Source organism: Camelina sativa, chromosome 20 (genome assembly GCF_000633955.1).
Source record: "Camelina sativa cultivar DH55 chromosome 20, Cs, whole genome shotgun sequence".
Taxonomy (NCBI): Eukaryota; Viridiplantae; Streptophyta; class Magnoliopsida; order Brassicales; family Brassicaceae; genus Camelina; species Camelina sativa.
Window position 1 is genome coordinate 2,452,898 of NC_025704.1, and position 20,472 is coordinate 2,473,369.

The following is a 20,472-nucleotide window of genomic DNA, read 5'->3' on the forward strand; positions in this document are numbered from 1 at the left end:
ATACAGTGGTAAGCTTCTGTTCTTTTCTTTTTCTAACTTGCTCTAAACATAAAAGTCACCTAATTTCCAAACAATCTGTATTCTGTATCTTCAGAGTGAAGAAGTCATTGGTCACACGCTAAGTTTGTTTTTGGAGTTGGCATCTGGGTAACACTGTTATAACCTGAACAAGTCGATGTTTATATTAGTTCATATGCTTTTTTGTATTGATTTTTGTTTGTTTTTGTTTTGTGTTCTCGTGCAGATACATGACCGGGAAGCTGCTTTTGAAGCTGGACACCGTGACCTTTATTATTTCTAATCACACTGTAAGTCTTCTCCAAGTATTCTTTTTTGTGGACATCGTTGTGCATTGTAATTTATCACAAGCAATAATCTCTGTATGTGAAATTGACTAATTCCAGAGGGAGCACTTTCCATTCTTAGAAGAGTATAGATGCTCTCGCAGCAGAACAACATTTTACTACACTATTGGCTGGTTGATTTTCATGGAGGATAGCTCAATAAAGTTCAAGACTTCTATGGAACCTCTTCTACAGGTTATACTTCATTTTCTTTCAGCATCTTAACTTTGCAAGGCGTAATGTTCACTGTTCTCTGTTTGATGATGTGCTTGGATGTTTTGTATGATAGAAGAGATGAAATTGCAGAATCGTTACCTTATTAAATGTTCTAGGCATAGTTTGATATCCTGTTAACAATATCTTATATGCATATTCACATGGTGGTCGTGTTGTTTGTGTAGTTCCATATTCTAAAGTTAATGGTGTATTGCGATTTACAGTATTTATAAATGGTCAACTATTCAGTTTCAGACAGAATTTTGGTTTAGCCAGTAAACCACGTTTTTATTCAGTAAAGTTTTCATTCAATCATTCTAGGTTTTCCGCACCCTGGAATCAACACCAGATTCTATGTTTCGCACTGATGCTGTGAAGTTTGCTGTGATCGGATTGATGAGGGATTTGAGAGGAATTGCTATGGCTACTAGCAGGTCTTGACTTCATCTAGTTACTTTAACATCTATGACGTGTTACAATCTTATGATTTATTGAAGCTTTTTCTTTTGACTTCAGCCGGAGAAGTTATGGTCTTTTGTTTGACTGGCTCTATCCTGCACATATGCCACTTCTTTTGAGAGGGATCTCACATTGGTTCGACACACCAGAGGTATTTAGTTATGCACTCTGCTCCATTTGGTTGTATGAAAGATCACTGACCTAGTAAATAACCTGATTCTAATCGATCACTGACCCTGCACATATGCCACTTCTTTTGAGAGGGATCTCACATTAGTGCCTTCTTTATCTCATCTTCTCTTCTTGGCTCGTTGATGTAGGTTACGACCCCACTGTTGAAGTTCATGGCTGAGTTAGTGCATAACAAAACCCAGCGCCTTACCTTTGATTCTTCGTCTCCAAATGGCATCCTGCTTTTCCGGGAAGTCAGTAAATTGATCGTGGCTTATGGTTCAAGGATTTTAGCCCTTCCAAATGTTGCGGATATATATGCCTTCAAATACAAGGGGATCTGGGTTTCACTGACAATTCTGTCAAGAGGTTAGAACATAATTTTGACATTATAGAACCAATGAGAGTTAATCATTCGTTGTTTAGTTTCTTATTATGTTATGGTACTTAATCATCATTTAATGGGCAGCGCTCTCTGGAAATTATTGCAACTTTGGTGTGTTTGAACTCTATGGCGATCGGGCTCTTGCGGATGCACTTGATATCGCGTTGAAGATGACCTTAGCAATACCCTTGGCTGATATATTAGCATATCGCAAGGTATGTGTGGCACTGCATCTCTGAATTTTTAAATAGTTTTCATTAACTGATGTGTACTATGAATTCTTTCTTTGTCGATATGAAATCTCAAATCTTTATTCTCTTGCTTTCATCCTTCAGCTTACAAAGGCATACTTTGGTTTCGTCGAGGTTTTGTGTGCCAGTCACATTACCTTCATATTGAAACTAGATACTGCCACCTTTATGCATCTCGTAGGTTCCCTTGAATCTGGACTCAAGGGTTTGGACACAAGTATTTCATCACAGGTGAGAATTGTGTAGAAAATGTTACACCCATCTATCAAGAAATTTTTAAATTTCTAATCCTTAGAATGCAACTTCTTGAAGCAATATGTATTATCGTTTCAGTGTGCAATAGCTGTCGACAATCTTGCTTCATATTATTTCAATAACATCACAATGGGTGAGGCACCTACTTCTCCCGCTTCTATTCGTTTGGCACAGCACATTGCAGACTGCCCGAGTTTGTTTCCCGAGGTAACTCATTACACTCCTCGATCTCTCTTTGGTAGATGCAACACAATAATGATAAGCTATAATACCTTTTTAATAAATTTGCTCGCTCTTGCAGATATTGAAGACACTGTTTGAAATAGTTCTATTCGAGGACTGTGGCAATCAGTGGAGTCTCAGCAGGCCAATGTTAAGCTTGATTCTTATAAGTGAGCAGGTATGTGTAATATATATTTTATCGCTCTTGTGCAGTTTTCTGTTCAGAATGAGATTTGTTGTTTATTAACTTATTCCAATTGCTTTCACCAGATTTTCTCTGATCTGAAAGCTAAGATCCTCTCATCACAGGTGATCCAAAATTCTTATATTTTTTTGTTGTTTACCATTTTTTCCCTGAGTGTTGCATTTGGTGTATACCTTTAAGGCATTGAGACTTATTTTCAAATTGTGCAGCCCGTGGATCAACACCAGCGACTCTCTACCTGCTTTGACAGTCTTATGACAGACATATCAAGGGGGGTAGATTCGAAGAACAGAGACAAGTTTACTCAGAACTTGACCCTTTTCAGACACGAGTTCCGCGTTAAATAGAATTGCTTCCACGAGCCAGTCTCTACTACATTAGGGTCTCATCAGAAAGACCCACATGACACAGTGAACTAGAAGTTCCCTCTTACTTGAAAAAAGAAAAAAAAATTCTTCAGGTTTTGCAAATGGGGGAAAAAGTTAGTCGATAGATTGTGGTACTGTACAGTTTGATTCTCTCAGAAGAAATGGTAATGAAGGAAAACAAAATTACGTAGCTTATACTATTTGGTGGTTCCTCGCTAGTGGCTTATTCAATTTCAACATTAGGAGTTATTTTGTCTCATACCAAACAAAAATCTTTGTCAGCTCCATAACAAAGTTGATGTAAAGCATTGAAAATCTAGGGTTTTACTTTTGGCAATTGTTGCGGCGTAACTGACCACATATTCTTTGTATTTTCTTGACTGTGATGGTAAACAAAGCTTGAGGAAAATGCGACATTTGTTTTGTTTTCAACCATGTTTGCGATCTTGGATTTTCGTATCATTCTCAAAAACAAAACGTACCATTTGGTGGAAAAGAAGAAGATTCCCTAACTTGGATTCTTTTTACCACACAATATTCTAATGTTAACAGTTAACACTAAGATGCTGACTAGCTATAAAATGCTCACGTTACACCGATCAAAAAGTAAAATTTGGTGAATGTAGTTGTAGTACAAGGAAAATTGTGAGAAAATTATAGACGCCTTCCTCTTCTACCACTTTTTCTTCGGGTACTATTTGTCGGAATTAGAGTAACATCCTCTGCGGTACACATCGAAAAGGTTTTCTCAATGATTAAAAGCAAACAAAATCTTGGCAGGTCCAGAAGGTAGAAACTAGTTGCAGGCTTTACAACAAGAGATAGAAGTTACCTATTCGACCAATTTTCAAGCCTGAACGAACAAGAGCTCGGAGGACTGACTGAACACCAGCGCCTGGATTCTTGATCTTTTTGCGTCCGGTGACAAGGTGCTTCACGTGAATGGCTGTGATGCCAAGTTCCTGATATTGGTACATACATTGCAATCATCAAACCAGAGGATTGGTAAAAACCAACAAATAAAATAAAAACAAATGTCAAAAAATATGATATAATAAAACCTTGCATCTTTGAGCAACATCTTGAGCTGCAAGCGTATTAGCAATACGATCGTCCTTATGTTTCATTCTACCTGGAATTTCACAATATTAAGGAAAGTATTATACAACTTCAACCTACACCATCTACACTAACAAGTGAATCACAAGAGATCAAAATCCACCTTTCGATGTAGTAGAGAGATCGTGGGACTTACCAGTAACACGAGCGAGAGTTTCTCTTCCAGAGAGATCAGTCGCATGCTGCAAACAAAAAGAAAGAAAGAGGAGTAAGTTAAATATGTAATCTTAACACAAAAAAAGAACATTGTTATATGATTGAGAAACTTACGACGACTGTGTCAGTGTCACTGAAGGAAGAAAAGACGTGAACAACTCCAAAAACAAGCTCTCCCTCACGAACAGTTGGTCCTAAAGTGACATTGTCCTCCTTTGGTTCTCTGGCATCTCCACTCGACGACTATAAACAGAGAGAGAGAGAGTCTTATACACTAAGTTAGTACTTATCCACTGAATTAAGAAAACAATTGGTTGGACTGAGTATCGTAATCTAGCTACAATACGAAATTATAATCTAAGAAGTTCAATGGAGAGAAATAGAGTACCATGATTTACAGAAGGATGAGAGAAGTGACGAAGAGGAGAGCTTCTTCTTCAATGAGATGATCGCAGGTGACAAACTTAGGTTATCAAATTAGGGCTTCGATGAGAACACTATTGTGTAATTCACGTTTAGACCCCTAACTTAAAAAAAAAAAGTAAAATATTTGACAGCTGTGGGATTTGAACCCACGCCCTTTCGGACCAGAGCCTAAATCTGGCGCCTTAGACCACTCGGCCAAACTGTCTTGTTGTACCTTACATAAGAATATAAATTAATAATGATAATAATTTTTCTACCCTAATGCCTTTATTCATTTCTTTCATATCAGTTCTTCACTAGGGTAAGCTCTTATCTCTGCAACGGCATGGAATACATCCTGGAGAAGATCTCAGCATGAAACAACTGCTTGGAAGTGAAATCATCCCTCCAATGTTGTCCCATACGGAAGTATCCGATGAGTGTTTTTATACCGGTGTGTTTGAGGAAGCATGATTACAAACAGCCTATGCCGGAGTTGATGATGGCTATCGCCACCAATGATCGTCAGTGGTTTTTTCTTTTTTTTTTTTTTTAAGTTGGCGAGGAAGAGTTTATAAATTCTAATTTTCTTATACTATGTAAAACCTGTATATGACGAGGTTTGACTCCCTTCAGTTCAGAGTCTTGGCTTAGCCTTTTCAAGGACACACATATACATAGATAAAAACACCCTAAATTTCAAAAGGAGAGGTCATCGTTTTCTAATCGAAAGGGTCAAAGCGGGGGTCATGCTCACTAGCCGTGACCATCCCAGTGCAAAGACACGTCGGACACATCACCTGATTCAAATCAAAAGACATATCTCAGCATTACAAGGACAAGATATGCAGCGTAGATACTCAAGTCAGATGATATGAAAAAAGTTGTTCAGACATCTTACCTTTCCTGCGCCGGAACAATTAAGACACCTTTTTGTTGTCGCGACTTGCAGACGCCGGTTTGAAGCTCTAGGTTTAGTTATGGGATCAATGCTGAAGCACACACCACTAGCTGAACATCGAGCGCATGGCAAGTATCCTATTATATCAAGTAAACGCATACCGATTTCAAGAGCTGTTGTAATTGAATAGTGAGCATTTTCAAGAACTTTCATGATGTATAGAAAATAAAATTACCAGTCCCAAGGCAGTACTTGCACCTCTTCTTCTCTTGTTGTTTAACATTGTTAGCTTCGATTAGCATCAAGGTTGAAATGACTCCCACGGCCCCGCCAGAAAAAGATGCCACAATCGGATCTACCTGGCTACATTACAGAACCAAAAGTAATTCTTTCAATGTATCTATCTTGTTTCAGATTCAGGACAAGTAAAGTTGACTAATTTTGATTATATTTATTAATCATACAGGTCCTCAAGCAACTGGAACTAGTAGTACCTTAACTGTAAGGGTAGATGCATGCCCCTTATAAAATCTTCATAAGAGGTTCCTCCAAGTCCTACCTTTAGTTCCAGCTGCCATGTAAAATCATAAATTTGTCATTCAAGAATCAGAAAAAAAAACCACGAATAGCTACTGTTCTTCCAGTAAGTTACAGTGACAAAACTCTATACAAAACCATTAAAAACTATACATCACACAGATAGAAAATTACTAATCTCCACAAATTTCTATTGTCATCAACTAAAAAAGTTAGTACAGTTTTCATTGATGTCACTAGTAACTCTGCAAGATGGTCAGGAAACCAATCGCATCTATTTTAAAGAGCTCTCAATATTGTGCAATCATCGTAAGATATTAGTAGAGGGTTCCAAGAGCAGTGGTAAACTAGAGCTTGTGCTTACATTAGGTGCAATGAGACCACCAAAGACGATAATTCCAGAAATGAATGCGACACTGGTCAAGTAGAGTTGTTTCAAAGTCTTTGGTGTCTATCTCAAAAGATAAGAGAGCAGAGAAAAAAAAAAAGTGTTACAAAGGGACATAAGACTGCAGAAGAAACAAAGAGAAAACATTATTCATAATAGTAACATAACACTGACCACATTAGGGAGAAAGGGAATGGAGGAAGGGATCTCAGGCATCTCAGTAACCTCGAGCTCGCTATTCTCGTTAATGGCTTTAACATTCTTGATACGTTGCTGGACTCGTAACCTCCTCACTTCTTCCATGAGAAGAAAGATCTTATTGCGTCTACTCCTTATGTTATCTTGGATTTCCTGTAGCTGCATCTGTACGAAATCTTGCACTGTCTCTGATCCTTCAATTATACAGAAGTTACTGTAACATCCAAATCATTAACCATTAGAATCATAAAACGACTACAAAGGCTTCTCACTTTCTGATCCCTAATCCGAATTCGAAAAATACAGATAACGAAATGAACAAATCCAGTTGAGAAAAAAAAAAAAAAAAGGAACTTGCTTTGGAACGGCGTCACCGGAGGGAGGAGGAGGAGGTCCGTTGTTGCTGCCGTCAGAACAGGAGAGGAGAGAGCGAGATGAGCCATGGAAGAGAAGATTACGGGTAGGTTTGAGATAAGAAGATGGAAATCGGAGTAGGGATTTGGAAGTTGAGGGAGGAGGAAGAAGAAGATGATGATGGCGATGAGGAGTAGTAGCTGAAGAGAAGCACGTCATCTCTTCTTCTTCTCTCGCCCAAATCAATCTCGTTCGTATTCAGATAATGTTAAAAAAAAGTTATTTGCTGGGGACGATGAGGAACCTTCTCAGTGATTAAGAAGGTTTACCTACCATGTTGGGCTATTAAAGTCTACAAACACACACCTAAACAAAAAAGATTCAATTTGAAAGTTATATCAACGTTTGTTTGGGGAAGTAAATGCATTCTTTACAAGTGGAAAGCAAAGTTAACTAATCTTTTAAGTTCACAAAAAAAAAAAAAAAAAAAACCAGAATTTTCAGACAGAAAAAGAACCAAACTGCCTCTAGACATAGACACAACACTCTCATGACAGGTAGTTTTAGATTTAGACAGCAGAAGAAGCTTCAAGTTTTGGAAGAAGGGATTTCCAAGCATCAGCAATACTGCATGCTAAGCGAGCCTGTCCTTTCGCAAACTGATGGAATGCGACTCCCATCTCTTCCGTCTTCTGCTCTTGAAATCTTACTATCTCCTCCTCCATTCTTGTCACTATCCTCTCGAATCTTCTCGTGGCTTCCTCACTTTCTGCTTTTATCTGCATTGAAACGACGGTATGTTCAAGCACCAAAAACCATTACTACAAAGTTTTCAAGGAATGTTTTGAGTTGTTGTTATTTACCTCTCTGTACTCGATCTCAGCTTCTCCTACTTTGTCTGAACGTGTGAGCATGAGTTTGTCACTGCGATAACAGAGGAGAATTTAGATTATGTTCTAAGACGATTATTGACAGATGGGAAAATAAGGGACAAGAGAGAAGCCATCATACAGATTTATTTCTTTTAACTTCGTTGTTTCTGCCAATTCACAATGTTGCTTGAAAGCAGTCCCTCGTTCTGCTATTGTTGCCTGGATAAACACAAAAGAAAACACAAGAAGGTAGAGTTTAATACCAGCATAACGAAACCAGGCAAGAGAAATCAATCCCAACGGCAAAGGCTAGAGAACTTGCCTTAATCGATTGTACATAACGAACATAGTCCTTCAAGGGTTCCTCAAAGTTCATCAGGACTTGTTGAGCCTACAAATAGTGCAGGGTAGGTTGACATAAGCATCTTGGAAATCGGATAAATGTGGCCAAGATATAAAAATTATCTGACTATAATGTTTAAAGAAGAAAGAAGATGATTTATGCCTAGCATAGAGTCTAGTCTTACAAACTTAGTACCTCTTTCTGGAGCTTAATCGATAGCAATTCAGATTTAGTTCCAAGATCGGAAAATGCTTTTCCTGTAGGTTCACCCTCACAAGCCCCAAGAAGTTTTACAGCCTTGCCAAAATCCAACAGTGACTGACCCAACTCTGCCATTAGATTGAAATAGCATCAAAATTGAAATTCCATCCATACGATTGGGAAAGAAAATATGGAAAACATAGCAAAAATTTTATAGACCAAATTCTGACTTGTGATATATTGGTATTACCTCTATGCCTCTTGACAAGGCGATATGCATGCTTCTGCGCCTCAGCCAAGTGGTTCTCGAGCTCAAAAATATAATGTTTAAGCTTCTCATATGCAGCAGTAGTTTCTTCAACAGGTTTTTCCTTTCCAAGGACAGCATCACTAACTTTTGACTGGACATCCTGTCAATAGTGCAGATATAGCAGTAAGATGATGGCGCACCGTAAAGTTAATTAAGAGTATGGAACAAAGAGTGAAGGAAATCAATAATAAATTTCACATTTAAGAAGTCTTGATCTTGCTTTAGGGATTTCTAACCATGGTACAGCCAAGTAACCAATATAATAGGAGCTTTCAACTCTTATATTTACAGCAATGTTAAGAATTATGTAGGCCAAAAATGACAAGTTTCACCTTGTAGATCTTTTAACTACTAAACACTGTCAGAGAATTAACGGTATATTATGTCCAGCATTGTCTCCATAAGCTAAAATTCATATTAAACTTCCTAGTAGCATGCCAACATGGCAACATGTATCTAATACTCGATCTTGTATGATGTAGAAAATATATTTCACTTGGTCAGGAAAATTAATGCTTACCCTAAACATTTGCATTAGATCTGCAGGCTTCTTGAATATACCAGTTTCCTGAAACCTGAATCTGTCCATTGTCTGATGAGAAAAATAAACTGTCAAACAAAGAAAAATAACCTTCTGAAATGGAAAGTGCAGTCCTTGATGAGGCAAATAACGCATATTTATGAGCACTTTAAAGTGAAGATGATGTGGAGGAAAATAAAATAACTAAGAAAAGGTCCTTAGAAATGTAAAAGTCTAGATATCCTACCTCTTCATCTGCTTGCAAAAAGGTCCTAAGATCCTCACTATGCTGAAGCTCAGGGTGCAATGCTATTCGATTAACAAATATATCCAATGCTGCTCGCCTCATTTCAATAAATTCGGCACTAAAACGGAATTTTTCTGCCAAAAAGAGTATTCAATAAACATAATTCCCATTATACTCATCTCCATCAGTTATAACTATATCGAACAAGGATAGCTGGATCGACTAACATCAACTTCGCAATAAGAGATGGTCAATACATATATTTCTGACTCAATCAGATAATGTGGGTCAACAAGATACTGAATACAAAATCAGATAATCAGAAACCTCCCTAATCTAACTAAATCAAACAAGGATAGCTAAATTGACTACAAAAGATTTTCAAATAAATAAGCTAGAACGGACAAAGCTAGCTCAAATTTTACCTACAGCACTCTTCTCTGGGAGAGGAGGAATGAAAATGCCCTTGTATTTCTCAAAAAGCCGATCCCTTAACCAGACGAAATCACTGTATCGTCTGATAACAATCTTCTCAGGTCCTTGATACTCCGGCAAGTTGGTCTGCCGAAAAAAAAAACAATCTAATTGTCAGAAATCAATCCCTAGAAATTCAAAATTTCAAAAATTCACAAAACATCCCTAAATTCTTGCTGCTAAACATACAATTAGCGAACCATCTACAGGAATTACCAAATTGATTTCACATAGAAACCCTAGAACTGAATCAGAGTTGAAGAAGAAGAAGAAGAGGATCTACACCTTGGTGATAACTCGGTAAGAGATGTAAGCTTGTACGCCATTGCCTAATTTGACAGGATCTGTGACGGAGACAGACAAATACGGCTGCAAAGACGGAGATCTAGGGCTCTGCATCGATCCCGAGATGCTTCTCGGCTGCTCTGTGCTCTCCATGAGACAACGACAACCCCCGTTGAGATCGAAAAAAGCCAATTTAGTCAAAAATTCACCTCTAGTGGCAGATTAGTAAATTAATTATCCACGAGTTTTGTGTTTGTTACTTGTGACTTCAAAACAAAGTAAAAAAGAAAGCTTTCAAAATAGAGGTTAGAGATCAGATTCTTTTTGCTTTTACAAATTAAAATGTGATCAAATTAGAAGATAAAATAAGTTCTCTTTAGATATGATCATCATTAAGATTGTTGATAAATAAAAAAATTAGATGAGATCAAAAAGATGATAGATGTTTTAATCTATACTTAAGATTGGGACAAAAGTAAAATGAAATTTTTTTACTTTTTTCACAACTAGAATTATTATTATTATTATTTTTTTTTGACAACCCATTATGAAATAAATTATCAAATGTATTTTGTGTAGTATGTTTTGTAATATACAGATCTCTATTTTAAAATAAAATGTAAGACAATATTTTGATAACATATTTTGCACTATTTTCTTCATTTTATTCTCAACTACAATTTGTTTGAGACACACAAGTCAAAAACATTATCTACTGAAGAGTGAGACTGAAGACATAGAATAAGTAAAAAAAAAAGAATTCATTAATACGTTTTGAACTCACAACAAAGAGTATATTTCAACAAGGTCGAATCCAGAATTATGAATCAGAGAGAGATCTGATGAAAAAAATAAAAGCACTAAGAAGAAGAAGGCTTCTTCAAATCAGACGCAGCGCTCAAGAGAGACTTGGCTGCTGAAACCAAAGCTACACCTCCATTCTCGGCCTTTGAGTACTTCTTGTACACCGCACGCAGCCTGCTCTCACCGCATCTCGAGTGTAGAAAAGCAAGAAGCTTTGAGCAGTCCCTAATACACAGAACAATCAACCATATAAGTTTCTACAGTTTAAGAGAGACGAAACCAAACAAATGATGATATTACGAAATCTTTTCTCTACTTACATAATCTCAGATTCTGTGTAGCCGGTGTGGAATTGCAATGTATCAGTCCAAGCAGGGGACTTGTTCAGTGAGCACCTTGCTGTGTAAACAGCTGAAGCAGCAAGCATCGAGGGACAGAACATCAAGGTGTCGTAATGCATCATCCCCAATTCAGCGAGAAAGTGTACCATATTCTCCATCTACATGATACAACAAGCAAAACCAAAGTTAGTCTCTATCTAAATCACATTGTTTTAACAGAAATCTGAAACTTTAAGCAAACTTAGAACTCACTTCTGGATCAGACATCGAAGCTTTGATGAAGCGGACAAGGAACACGTATTGAGTCGGGACTGTCAAATACCATTCGAGGTTTCCAAGAATAGTCTTCTCCATCACTAGGATCTGTTTGCTACTGTAAGCATTGTCCGTGACATACACCAGATCGTTAACCTACATAAAGCCACACATCATCATCAACATCAGCTCAAACCCTTAAAGTAACACAAATACAAAACACAGTCAAGTCAAGTTGTTATACCTGTGGTGGCCAGATTTCTTCATATTTGGAAGCGATAAGCAAGGCACTAATTCCCAGAAGCTGTAACTCTCTCTTGGGGACAGCTTTCACAGAGAGGAATCGATCAATGATGTTGACAGTGAGGTAAAGAGTTTCAAGGTTAAGCTCAAACTTGATGTGAACTTCTAGTAACCAATCAATCAAGATGGCTCTCATCTTCTCATTCATCTCAGTCTGAATATGCATGTACATCTTAGCCTGGCTCTCCTTCTCCACTTCTTTATAGTACGAGTACATATCATCAACATACTCCACCGCAGCCAAATGGTTATCCTTGTCAGACTCATCAATATCAAGAATCTTCGGTTTGTTAGCTATACCACAAGCAGCTTTGCTCCGAGCACTAAGAACAGACGAGTACGTCACTTTCTTATTCTTAGGTGACAAAGCCGCCGCTTCCTTCTTTTTAGTCACCTCCTTCTTTGACTCAACCACTTCAGCAACAGCTTTCCCCTGTTGTTGCTGCTTAACAACCAAGTTCTTCTTCTGAACCGCTTTTGGTGCTTCTGGGTTTCTTGTAGCGAGAGGTTGTCTCTTTGGGCCAACAACCTTGTTGTCTACATTGATTGGCTTTCTTTCGATTTGGGCATTGGCTAATAGCTGAGCACGGAAGCTTCGAGTAATGGGTCGGTTGATCTGAGGTTGTGCCTTTCCTCCTTGAACTCCGGGGACTGATACGAGATTCCCTATGTCGCCTAGAGCACGACGATTCTTCGCAGCACCGTTCTTGTTCTGAATCTTCAAACCATCAACGAGAGGAGCACCTGTTTCACAAATAAACAAAACCCCAATCAAGATCTCATCTTTATCTCATTACACACAAACCCATCATCACGCTTCACAAATCCAATTCTAAAGATTAATCCCAGATAAAGACTATTACGATAAATCGGATCTGTATCTTCGACGAATCAAACAAATCAGGACCGAGTTAGGGCAAACGAGTTGAATCAAACCCAGATTTCAAATCGACGAAATACAAAAAAGCAAAGATTTTTTCAAACACAGATCGTTTCAAATCGAAACAAACCGATCCAAAGAATTCAGATCTAAGATAACCCAGAAATAATTCAAATCGATTCATAGAATTGAGAAGAGCAATAAGACGATTGGGGGAAAACAAACCTCGGACTTGTTCAGGTACGTTTGCTGCTCTCGTCGCCATGATCGCTCTCTCCTAATGAATCTTACTCCTTCTTGTTCTTTAAGCCTTTTGCTTTTTTTTTTTTCTCTTTCGTAAAGAGTCTTTGAGATTATGACGAAGAGAAGGGCAAGAGAGCGCTTATGAAGAGAAAGGAGGAGCCAACGGTTCAATCACTTCTAACGGTCATATTTTTTGGGGCTTTCGTTTTTAGCCGTTGGATGATTAGGTTTTAGATCTAACGGTGGATATGTTAAGTCTTACGAAGTTGGAATGCGCTGGCACCGTAGGATTTAGTATACTAGGTTCGATCGTCTCTCTAATGTGGCCGTTGGACTGTGTTAAAAAAATGGTAATATCCCAACTTTTATTTCTTAATTAAAAAATTTGGAACATACACTAAGGTCTAGTCTCTAGTCTTAGCCAAATTGGCTAAGAAAGGTATATTTTCATTATTCTTTCCAGAATAAGAGATTGTGTATGTTCAGATTTTTTGAAAACAATGTATGGTCTTCGTGTACATAAATATGGATATAAATCTGACCAAAAAAACCAATATGTGTATTATGAGACTGTATCTGTTTACATTTATTGATTTTAAAAAACATTTGACACAATTTTAAATTTTACACAAAAGAAAATAACCAATGAATAATTAAGAAATTTTTTAAAATTAAGACATTCCAAAATTTGTGAGTCATCATCATCTGATATTCTGAATAACAACAGAACTAAAATAATAGTAATGAGAAAACCTTAGTGACTGAGTTTTTACATATCTTCTCTTTTATATATTTATCGTATGTATTTCGAAGTAATATGCTTACTATTCGTTATTGGCATTGTCCATCAAAACGATTTTAATATCCTAAATTGTGATCGTTAATTCAGAAAACATACACCAAAGTCGAATCCAGTACACCTACAAACTAAAACCTGTTTTAAGGTGATGATACTTCACAAGAAGATGATGACGAATGGTTTGATTTCACAAAGAAGAAAGGTAGGTATGATTTAAAGTGATATAGTATAGAGAGAGAGAAGATTTCATCTAAAACCCTGAGGATTGTGATCCCATCAGATGAGACCTTGGCGCTGGAGATCAGAGTAAGTCTTCTTGTTGTAAATGTTACCTTCACGATCTTCATACTCCTCTTCGAGTTCTGGCCTCCATTTGTTCTCTCCTTGCCTCTCCTGTATCCTCTTCCACAATTCTTTCGCTTCCTGAAACATACCAAATCAACAAATCACAGATCAATATAAAAATGACCAAACTATTGCGTTAAGCAGCTACAACAAAGTCTTTGACAATATAATATTACCTCAATTGAAGTGATCTCATTGAAGTTCTTTGTGTTAGGTATTCCTAGGCAACGCATTCCGTGCTGGTGTCTCCATTCTTTAAAATGTCTCTCAAAAGCCCTTCTTCCCCAGTAACTATAGTCCCCACATATGTCGCATTTAAACTCCTGCAAGTGAACAAGAAAATTTAATATGAATCCCTAAATGGTTTTCCATTCTATCCTTTAAGAATAATGGGTCTAATATAGTAATAACTAAACTACATACCTGGCCCAGGCCATGAAGTTTGTAGAGCCAGTATGGTATAGGCTTCCCATCCCAACCCATTGGCAGCTTCAGCGGATTGTAAATATCACCGTCCTCGTCATCACTTTCTGACTCGGCATTAGCTTCCTCCCCTTCTCGTTCTCCCTCCATTTCTTCATATGTCAAGGACTGTTTCTTTACAATGTTTTGTTTTGTCCTTTCGATTGTCTAGAGAAGTTGAAAGAAAAGTTAAAAGCACAGCTTGATATCTGGGGAGGGAAACAAATCTATATATTAACTTCAATGAACTAACCTCATCAAGTAATTGGCAGAGTTTCTTCACTTTGGTCTCTGTTAGTGCAATCTCTTTAGCATTTTCTGACTGCTGCGTTGATTTTACGTCTCCGTTTTGTTTCCCATTGTGTAGAGGTTTGGCAAAATGTTTCTTATCCAGCTTTTCCAAAGGCGTATGCTGTACAGAAAAATGAAATAGTTAAGACAACCTCAAGGGTCAAGGCATTAAGATAAGCTTCAAACAGTCCCCGCAGACAATGAGCTATAACAAGAAAAACCTTAATTTCATATTAGAGGAAGACCTGAACTGAACTACCAAACTAGTTTTCATAACAGCTAATGGTTCCTTCCAAACCCAGCATAAACAACACGGACACTACAAATTAGTAGAAAATCCCACTCTCATAAGACAAACTGAAAACACATGATTATAAGCAAGTGTAAGTACCTTTGTCAGGAAAAGTCTCTCGGCACGCTGCTGCGGTGTACCACCAACCTTCAGTCCTAATGCCCCCAATGCCTGTATAACATAAAAAAAAAAATATATAAGTAGAGGGATAATGCTTCAAGATGCATAGAAACATGAAGCATGTCATTACCTCCTTTAGCTTTTCAGGACCCACATCTAGCAGTTCCTCGACTGTAGTGTAGTAATCCAGATCTATGACAGTATGCTGAGATGAAATAAGCTCACTTTCCTGGCTATGGTTCTCCCAGCCTTCTACTTTTCCATTCGCGTATTGCTCTTCGAAATCAGTTTCAACCTGCAACAAACCAACACATTAATTGTACCAGATCAAACTATATACATAGCATTGACGAAACTAGAACTAGCAGAATGCCACACTATAACTAGGTTCAACACTGTGCGAGGATATAAAAGTCTCTACAGTTGGCGTAAACAATGCACTTATGAATTTTCAATACAACCATTATCTTGTTATGGCAATTTACTTTCTACAACATGTATCATTATGCAGGTTGATAGAGCTATGAAAATCCAAAAGGTACCAAGTTGAATAGAATAAAACAATAAGTAAAGGAAGGAGCTCAAACCCTAGAAAGTATGCGGTCAAGATCTTGCAATGGCTCGGTTCGCTGGAAAAAGTCGACCAAGTACTCTAGCAGTGCTTCCATATACTTCCTGTATTGCCTAAAATGACAGATAGAAAGACGAAAAGGAAAGTCATTCAGCTGCAGGTAGAAACAAAGAAAGTAGCATTCTAAGTAAAAGAAAACTCAATGAAATGTTTACCTCGATAGCTTTAGTTTATGCGGTATTTTCTCTGGTCTAGAAAAAACATCAAGGTAAGCAGAATATTCAACCCTTTCCCCAAATCTAGAGTTGATGTACTGGTTATACATATCATGTAAGTCCAAGTACCGACCAACACCTTCCTGTGCAACAGACAAAAAGATTTAACAATTGAAGAAAATCAACATACCATGAAGCCAGCAATGTAAAAAAAGGGGCGTATAAAATTGTCAAACGAATAATATGATATTTTCTCGTCCAGCAACAATAAAAGTGAAGCAGAAATTACCTCTCCACTGAACGAAATAACAGGTTCCTCCTTCAGGAGTGCTTCATAATCTTCATTAGCATCAACAAGACGTCCAGAAAGGTGCCTTTTATGATATTCACGTATCTGAAAGTTTCATAAAATAAGTTAAAATTAGTTGCAAACCTGATAATTTCATCAGTGGTCGAACAAATCAAAGAATTCAGACAATGAAAAACACCAAATTAGTAAATCTTATTCAGAGCCTGCACTCTACTTAGATACAAAAACAGTATCTTCTCACGAATATTTTACCGCTTAATACTATTCTGCAAAAAAGCAACCCTTTATACAGCTAACCAAATTGTTTATGGATCAGAAATATGCATTTTCACTGAGATTTGTACATTATTCTTAATTCTCCATCACCAGTGGTTCAAGACAATCAATGAACAGATAAACAAATTATAAACAGCTAAATCTCTTATCCTCAAATCTTTAAAAAAACATTTGTCTGAGAAAAAGTTAGCTGAAACAACTACCCAGAGAACCATAGGCAAGTAGTTTTGAGGAAGGGTGGAAAACAAACCTCTTTCAAACGATCGTAAAATGCACTAAACGCAGCCTGGCCACCACCAAGCGCTGCTATCTCATCTTCCCTTGCCCCATCCTTATCCTCATAGGTTTCAACCTTACAAAACAACAAGAATCAAGGTTAGCATAAATCCAAGACATCTACTGATGAGAATTATCAATCACAATTAACTCAAACCTCAAAACTTAGAATCCCAAATAAATAAACCTAAAAAGCTTAAGCAATCAAGAAAAGAGGAGCACTCAACAACCTGTTGTTTAAACAAAAATCAGCAACCCAAGTTTTTCTCTGCATTTGAATTCAGAAGAGAATAGACATAAAAATAACAAAAACGCGAGGAGAAAGAAGAAGAATGAAATTGAGGAGACGAAGAAGAAAGAAAACGTACAAGTTTGTTAGTGGTGAGCATGATAGATTCAATCATGTGACGAACACGATGTCCCTGGACCAATCTGTCCTTGCTGGAAGGTGGCTCAGTCTGTAGATCTTGAACAATTAATCGCTCCAACCTTTCAACCTCTTCATGACTGGAGCGAGTTTGCTCGAGGAGAGTCGAAGACATCTTCTCTGTTTCCTCCTGACTGGCGTTTCTCGGATTCGAGAGCTCTCTTCTTCGCCGGACTCTAAACCCTAAATCGAATCTCTCTTCTCTATTTTTTCAATCTGAGTCTCTCGACTCGCCGGTGAACCAATTATAATAAAATCGGGTGGTTTTATGTGTTTTGCGATTTCCTTTTTTTCTTTTTAAAAGACGGTTTGTGTTTGGTTCCGGTTCACTTAGCTTATTGTATTTTTTTATTGTCTTTTTAAAAAAAAATAAGAATTGTTGAAAAAAAAATTTAAATATATATTGATAATAAAACCCCTTAATGGGTATGGGCCTGGGCCTTACAAATCAAGTGATCCAGTTACAAAAAGAGGTGAACATTTTGTAATTTATATTTTTTTTTCTTTGATTGCAATGTTCCTTTTAACTTTTTTTATTCAGTAGTTGAAAAAAATTAAAAAAACCTTGTACTGTATGTTGTTTGTAAATAAAGGAGACTCTAACATAGAGAGGTTTTGGTTTTGGTTAATTGTCTCAAATCGAGAGCTTAATCAAAAAAAAAATCCATTTGTCATTCTTCGAATTGAAATTCATGATATCTCTCCTTGTATAAAGAATTAAGAGCTCTAACTTCTTTGCAATTCCGAGTTAAAATCAAATGATCTCTCTCCTTGAATAAGAATTTGAGGTTTATTTTACTATCTCTAATCAGATTTAGCCAAAGAGCAACACAATAGATGAATAATTAATTGGCCGTTAGTTTTAAAACCTCGTTTTCATAAATGGAACCACAATAGGAATGATCTTCTTCGATTTGATTCATAAAAGTACATAATAGAGATCTCATGTTGGTGTATAACTTGATTATTAGCCGATGTTGATTACTTAATAGTTATTCATGTTCAAATTTTCCTTTACTTCTCATTCTAGTCACTTCTTGTACGAAGTTCAAGAGTTATATGAATATGAATAGTGTCGTCCGCTCCAACCTGATTTATATCCAAAGTTAAATAATAATCCAGTCGCCAACGGTAGTAGCCGATAACTCTAATCAAAGGGACTAAATCTCTAAACCTTCTAATGTAAGGTTAGGAAATCTGGTTCAAGTCTATATACTCTCAAACAATCATACTATTAGTTGATCTAATTTTAAGCAAAACGATTTATTTGAGATCAAGTTAAACCCATAAAAATCAAAAAAAAAAAAAAAAAAAAAAAAAAATTAACAAAAAANAAAAGGTGGAATCAGAATATCAATAAGCAAAAATTGGATCATAGTTATCAAAACATATAAGTAATGATTCACGGTTGAGTTATATGTTCCTCATATTCCACCATTCCAAACCAAAAAAAAAAAAAAATCTTCAAAAATAAAGTAGCGAGTCAGAAATATGATAATGCCTCAAACAAGTTTGAATTCATAATAAGGAAATTACCCCTCATTCACACATCTAATTGATTCATCATTCTCGCCTTTCTAATTACAAATCCACACAAAACAATTCACAAAACAAATGTATCCTAGCCGATATATAAAGCACGAGATACTAAAGACACGCGAATTAAAAAATTCGAGAATCCCCAAACACTATAATGATCTCTACCACATAAAAGAGATTTAACTCTTATATCTGAAGAGTCAGCGAGAGAGAGACTCGTGCTATATATCAAATCAACTAGGACAACGGCGGATTAGCTATTAGGAAAACCCTAATGAAACCAACCCTAATTTTAAAATTCGATTTAGCGCAGCTATGACTCGACACGCTTCCATTGTTTAATTTGTGGAAGGCGATCTTAAGGGCTGCGCTAGATTGGAAAAAAAAACAATTGAAAGAAACAAACCCTAATTTAAGAATTGGGATAATAAGTAAAGAAGAAGAAGAAGAAGATGCGAGTTTATATAGTGGGAGACTTGTTTTATTTTAAAACCCTAATTGAACGAGGCTAATTCACCTCTATTGACATTAGGCCCATTACATTCTAGGCCTTAAAGGCCCAAATATGGTTTCGAGATTTTTTTTGTTTCCTAATCCTATTAACCTGTTTTTCTTGTGGAAGAAGGAATTGTGACGCGGTTAAATCCAAACAGAACATTTTAAAAATGGAAATTGAACAAAAAGAATTTGACGAGATATGGAAAACGAAAATATTACAGAAACAAAAAGATTGAAAAAATCTGTCACGTATCTTAATTATATGGAAAATAGATAAGATAATAAACTGATCTCAGTTATATTATCTCGCTTGTCTTGTGTCATTGTTACCATAATCCAAATAATTTCCAATAAAGACATGCGTTATATCCATACTTAAAAAGATTTAGTTCCTTAAACTAAAGAAAACAAAAATCTTCACCTTCGTCTTTATAATACCCTAACCCGTCTCATTCATTACCCACCAACACAAACCCTTTTTGAAGACAAGGTGAAAAAGATGAGTGACCTCCAAGAAAAAAATACTAAAGCGACTCTGTATAGACAGTCTTCTTCTTCATCCTCAACGGATCTTGATGATGGGCCGGCGCCGCTGAGAAAGATGATCGCGGTTACTTCTATCGCCGCCGGTATACAGTTCGGTTGGGCTCTTCAGTTGTCTCTCCTAACTCCGTACGTGCAACTTCTTGGTGTTCCACATAAATGGTCATCTCTTATTTGGCTATGTGGTCCTGTGTCCGGCCTGCTTGTTCAGCCAACCGTCGGTTATTTCAGTGACCGTTGTCAGTCGAGATTCGGTCGTCGTCGTCCTTTCATCGCCACCGGTGCTTTGCTTGTCGCCGTTGCTGTTTTCCTAATCGGATACGCGGCTGATATCGGACACAGAATGGGAGACAAACTCGACGACCATGTAAAGTCAAGTGCCGTCGGTATCTTCGCTCTCGGTTTCTGGATCCTTGACGTGGCTAACAACACTCTCCAAGGACCTTGTCGAGCTTTCCTCGGCGATTTAGCAGCTGGAGACGCTAGGAAAACGCAA

General features: G+C 37.1%; 7 protein-coding genes and 1 non-coding gene across 8 annotated transcripts in view; 2 read left to right on the plus strand and 6 right to left on the minus strand.

The window, feature by feature from the left end:
* LOC104772137 (exportin-7-like) overlaps window positions 1-3,308 on the plus strand; it is a 10,943-nt gene extending 7,635 nt beyond the window's left edge. Inside the window, exons 18-29 of the mRNA XM_010496782.2 lie at window positions 95-147; window positions 245-308; window positions 405-539; window positions 882-994; window positions 1,077-1,170; window positions 1,340-1,559; window positions 1,660-1,790; window positions 1,911-2,057; window positions 2,160-2,288; window positions 2,383-2,481; window positions 2,574-2,612; window positions 2,718-3,308. Coding sequence (XP_010495084.1) covers window positions 95-147; window positions 245-308; window positions 405-539; window positions 882-994; window positions 1,077-1,170; window positions 1,340-1,559; window positions 1,660-1,790; window positions 1,911-2,057; window positions 2,160-2,288; window positions 2,383-2,481; window positions 2,574-2,612; window positions 2,718-2,855 — 1,362 coding nt within the window. The 3' untranslated portion in view covers window positions 2,856-3,308. The remainder of the gene's footprint in view (window positions 1-94; window positions 148-244; window positions 309-404; window positions 540-881; window positions 995-1,076; window positions 1,171-1,339; window positions 1,560-1,659; window positions 1,791-1,910; window positions 2,058-2,159; window positions 2,289-2,382; window positions 2,482-2,573; window positions 2,613-2,717) is intronic.
* Window positions 3,531-4,542, minus strand: LOC104772138 (40S ribosomal protein S14-3-like). Its single transcript, XM_010496783.2, has 6 exons — window positions 4,498-4,542; window positions 4,272-4,394; window positions 4,132-4,177; window positions 3,938-4,008; window positions 3,709-3,838; window positions 3,531-3,598 (listed from the first exon to the last, which is right to left on the minus strand). Exons 1-6 carry the CDS (start codon window positions 4,540-4,542, stop codon window positions 3,531-3,533), a joined length of 483 nt encoding a protein of 160 aa, XP_010495085.1.
* On the minus strand, window positions 4,703-4,782 carry TRNAL-UAG. The gene has a single exon. It is a non-coding gene; the product is annotated as a tRNA-Leu (tRNA).
* LOC104768804 lies at window positions 5,126-7,238 on the minus strand. The gene is made up of 7 exons (XM_010492857.1): window positions 6,939-7,238; window positions 6,557-6,794; window positions 6,359-6,445; window positions 5,952-6,028; window positions 5,693-5,820; window positions 5,458-5,594; window positions 5,126-5,356 (listed from the first exon to the last, which is right to left on the minus strand). The coding sequence occupies exons 1-7, from the start codon at window positions 7,151-7,153 to the stop codon at window positions 5,279-5,281; spliced, it is 960 nt and encodes a 319-aa protein (XP_010491159.1). The 5' UTR covers window positions 7,154-7,238; the 3' UTR covers window positions 5,126-5,278.
* On the minus strand, window positions 7,302-10,447 carry LOC104768805 (sorting nexin 1). Its single transcript, XM_010492858.2, has 10 exons — window positions 10,187-10,447; window positions 9,853-9,988; window positions 9,428-9,561; window positions 9,181-9,252; window positions 8,601-8,760; window positions 8,345-8,478; window positions 8,129-8,197; window positions 7,946-8,025; window positions 7,798-7,858; window positions 7,302-7,713 (listed from the first exon to the last, which is right to left on the minus strand). The coding sequence occupies exons 1-10, from the start codon at window positions 10,337-10,339 to the stop codon at window positions 7,504-7,506; spliced, it is 1,209 nt and encodes a 402-aa protein (XP_010491160.1). The 5' UTR covers window positions 10,340-10,447; the 3' UTR covers window positions 7,302-7,503.
* On the minus strand, window positions 10,929-13,129 carry LOC104768806 (cyclin-B1-2). Its single transcript, XM_010492859.1, has 5 exons — window positions 12,995-13,129; window positions 11,831-12,633; window positions 11,584-11,742; window positions 11,311-11,489; window positions 10,929-11,215 (listed from the first exon to the last, which is right to left on the minus strand). Exons 1-5 carry the CDS (start codon window positions 13,032-13,034, stop codon window positions 11,047-11,049), a joined length of 1,350 nt encoding a protein of 449 aa, XP_010491161.1. The 5' UTR covers window positions 13,035-13,129; the 3' UTR covers window positions 10,929-11,046.
* On the minus strand, window positions 13,829-17,668 carry LOC104768807 (splicing factor SF3a60 homolog). Its single transcript, XM_010492860.2, has 11 exons — window positions 17,338-17,668; window positions 16,944-17,045; window positions 16,397-16,501; window positions 16,108-16,250; window positions 15,909-16,005; window positions 15,452-15,616; window positions 15,301-15,372; window positions 14,872-15,030; window positions 14,580-14,786; window positions 14,333-14,479; window positions 13,829-14,234 (listed from the first exon to the last, which is right to left on the minus strand). Exons 1-11 carry the CDS (start codon window positions 17,509-17,511, stop codon window positions 14,088-14,090), a joined length of 1,518 nt encoding a protein of 505 aa, XP_010491162.1. The 5' UTR covers window positions 17,512-17,668; the 3' UTR covers window positions 13,829-14,087.
* The window catches only part of LOC104772139 (sucrose transport protein SUC8-like), a 2,511-nt gene continuing 1,971 nt past the window's right edge, over window positions 19,933-20,472 (plus strand). The window contains exon 1 of the mRNA XM_010496784.1: window positions 19,933-20,468. Coding sequence (XP_010495086.1) covers window positions 19,933-20,468 — 536 coding nt within the window. The remainder of the gene's footprint in view (window positions 20,469-20,472) is intronic.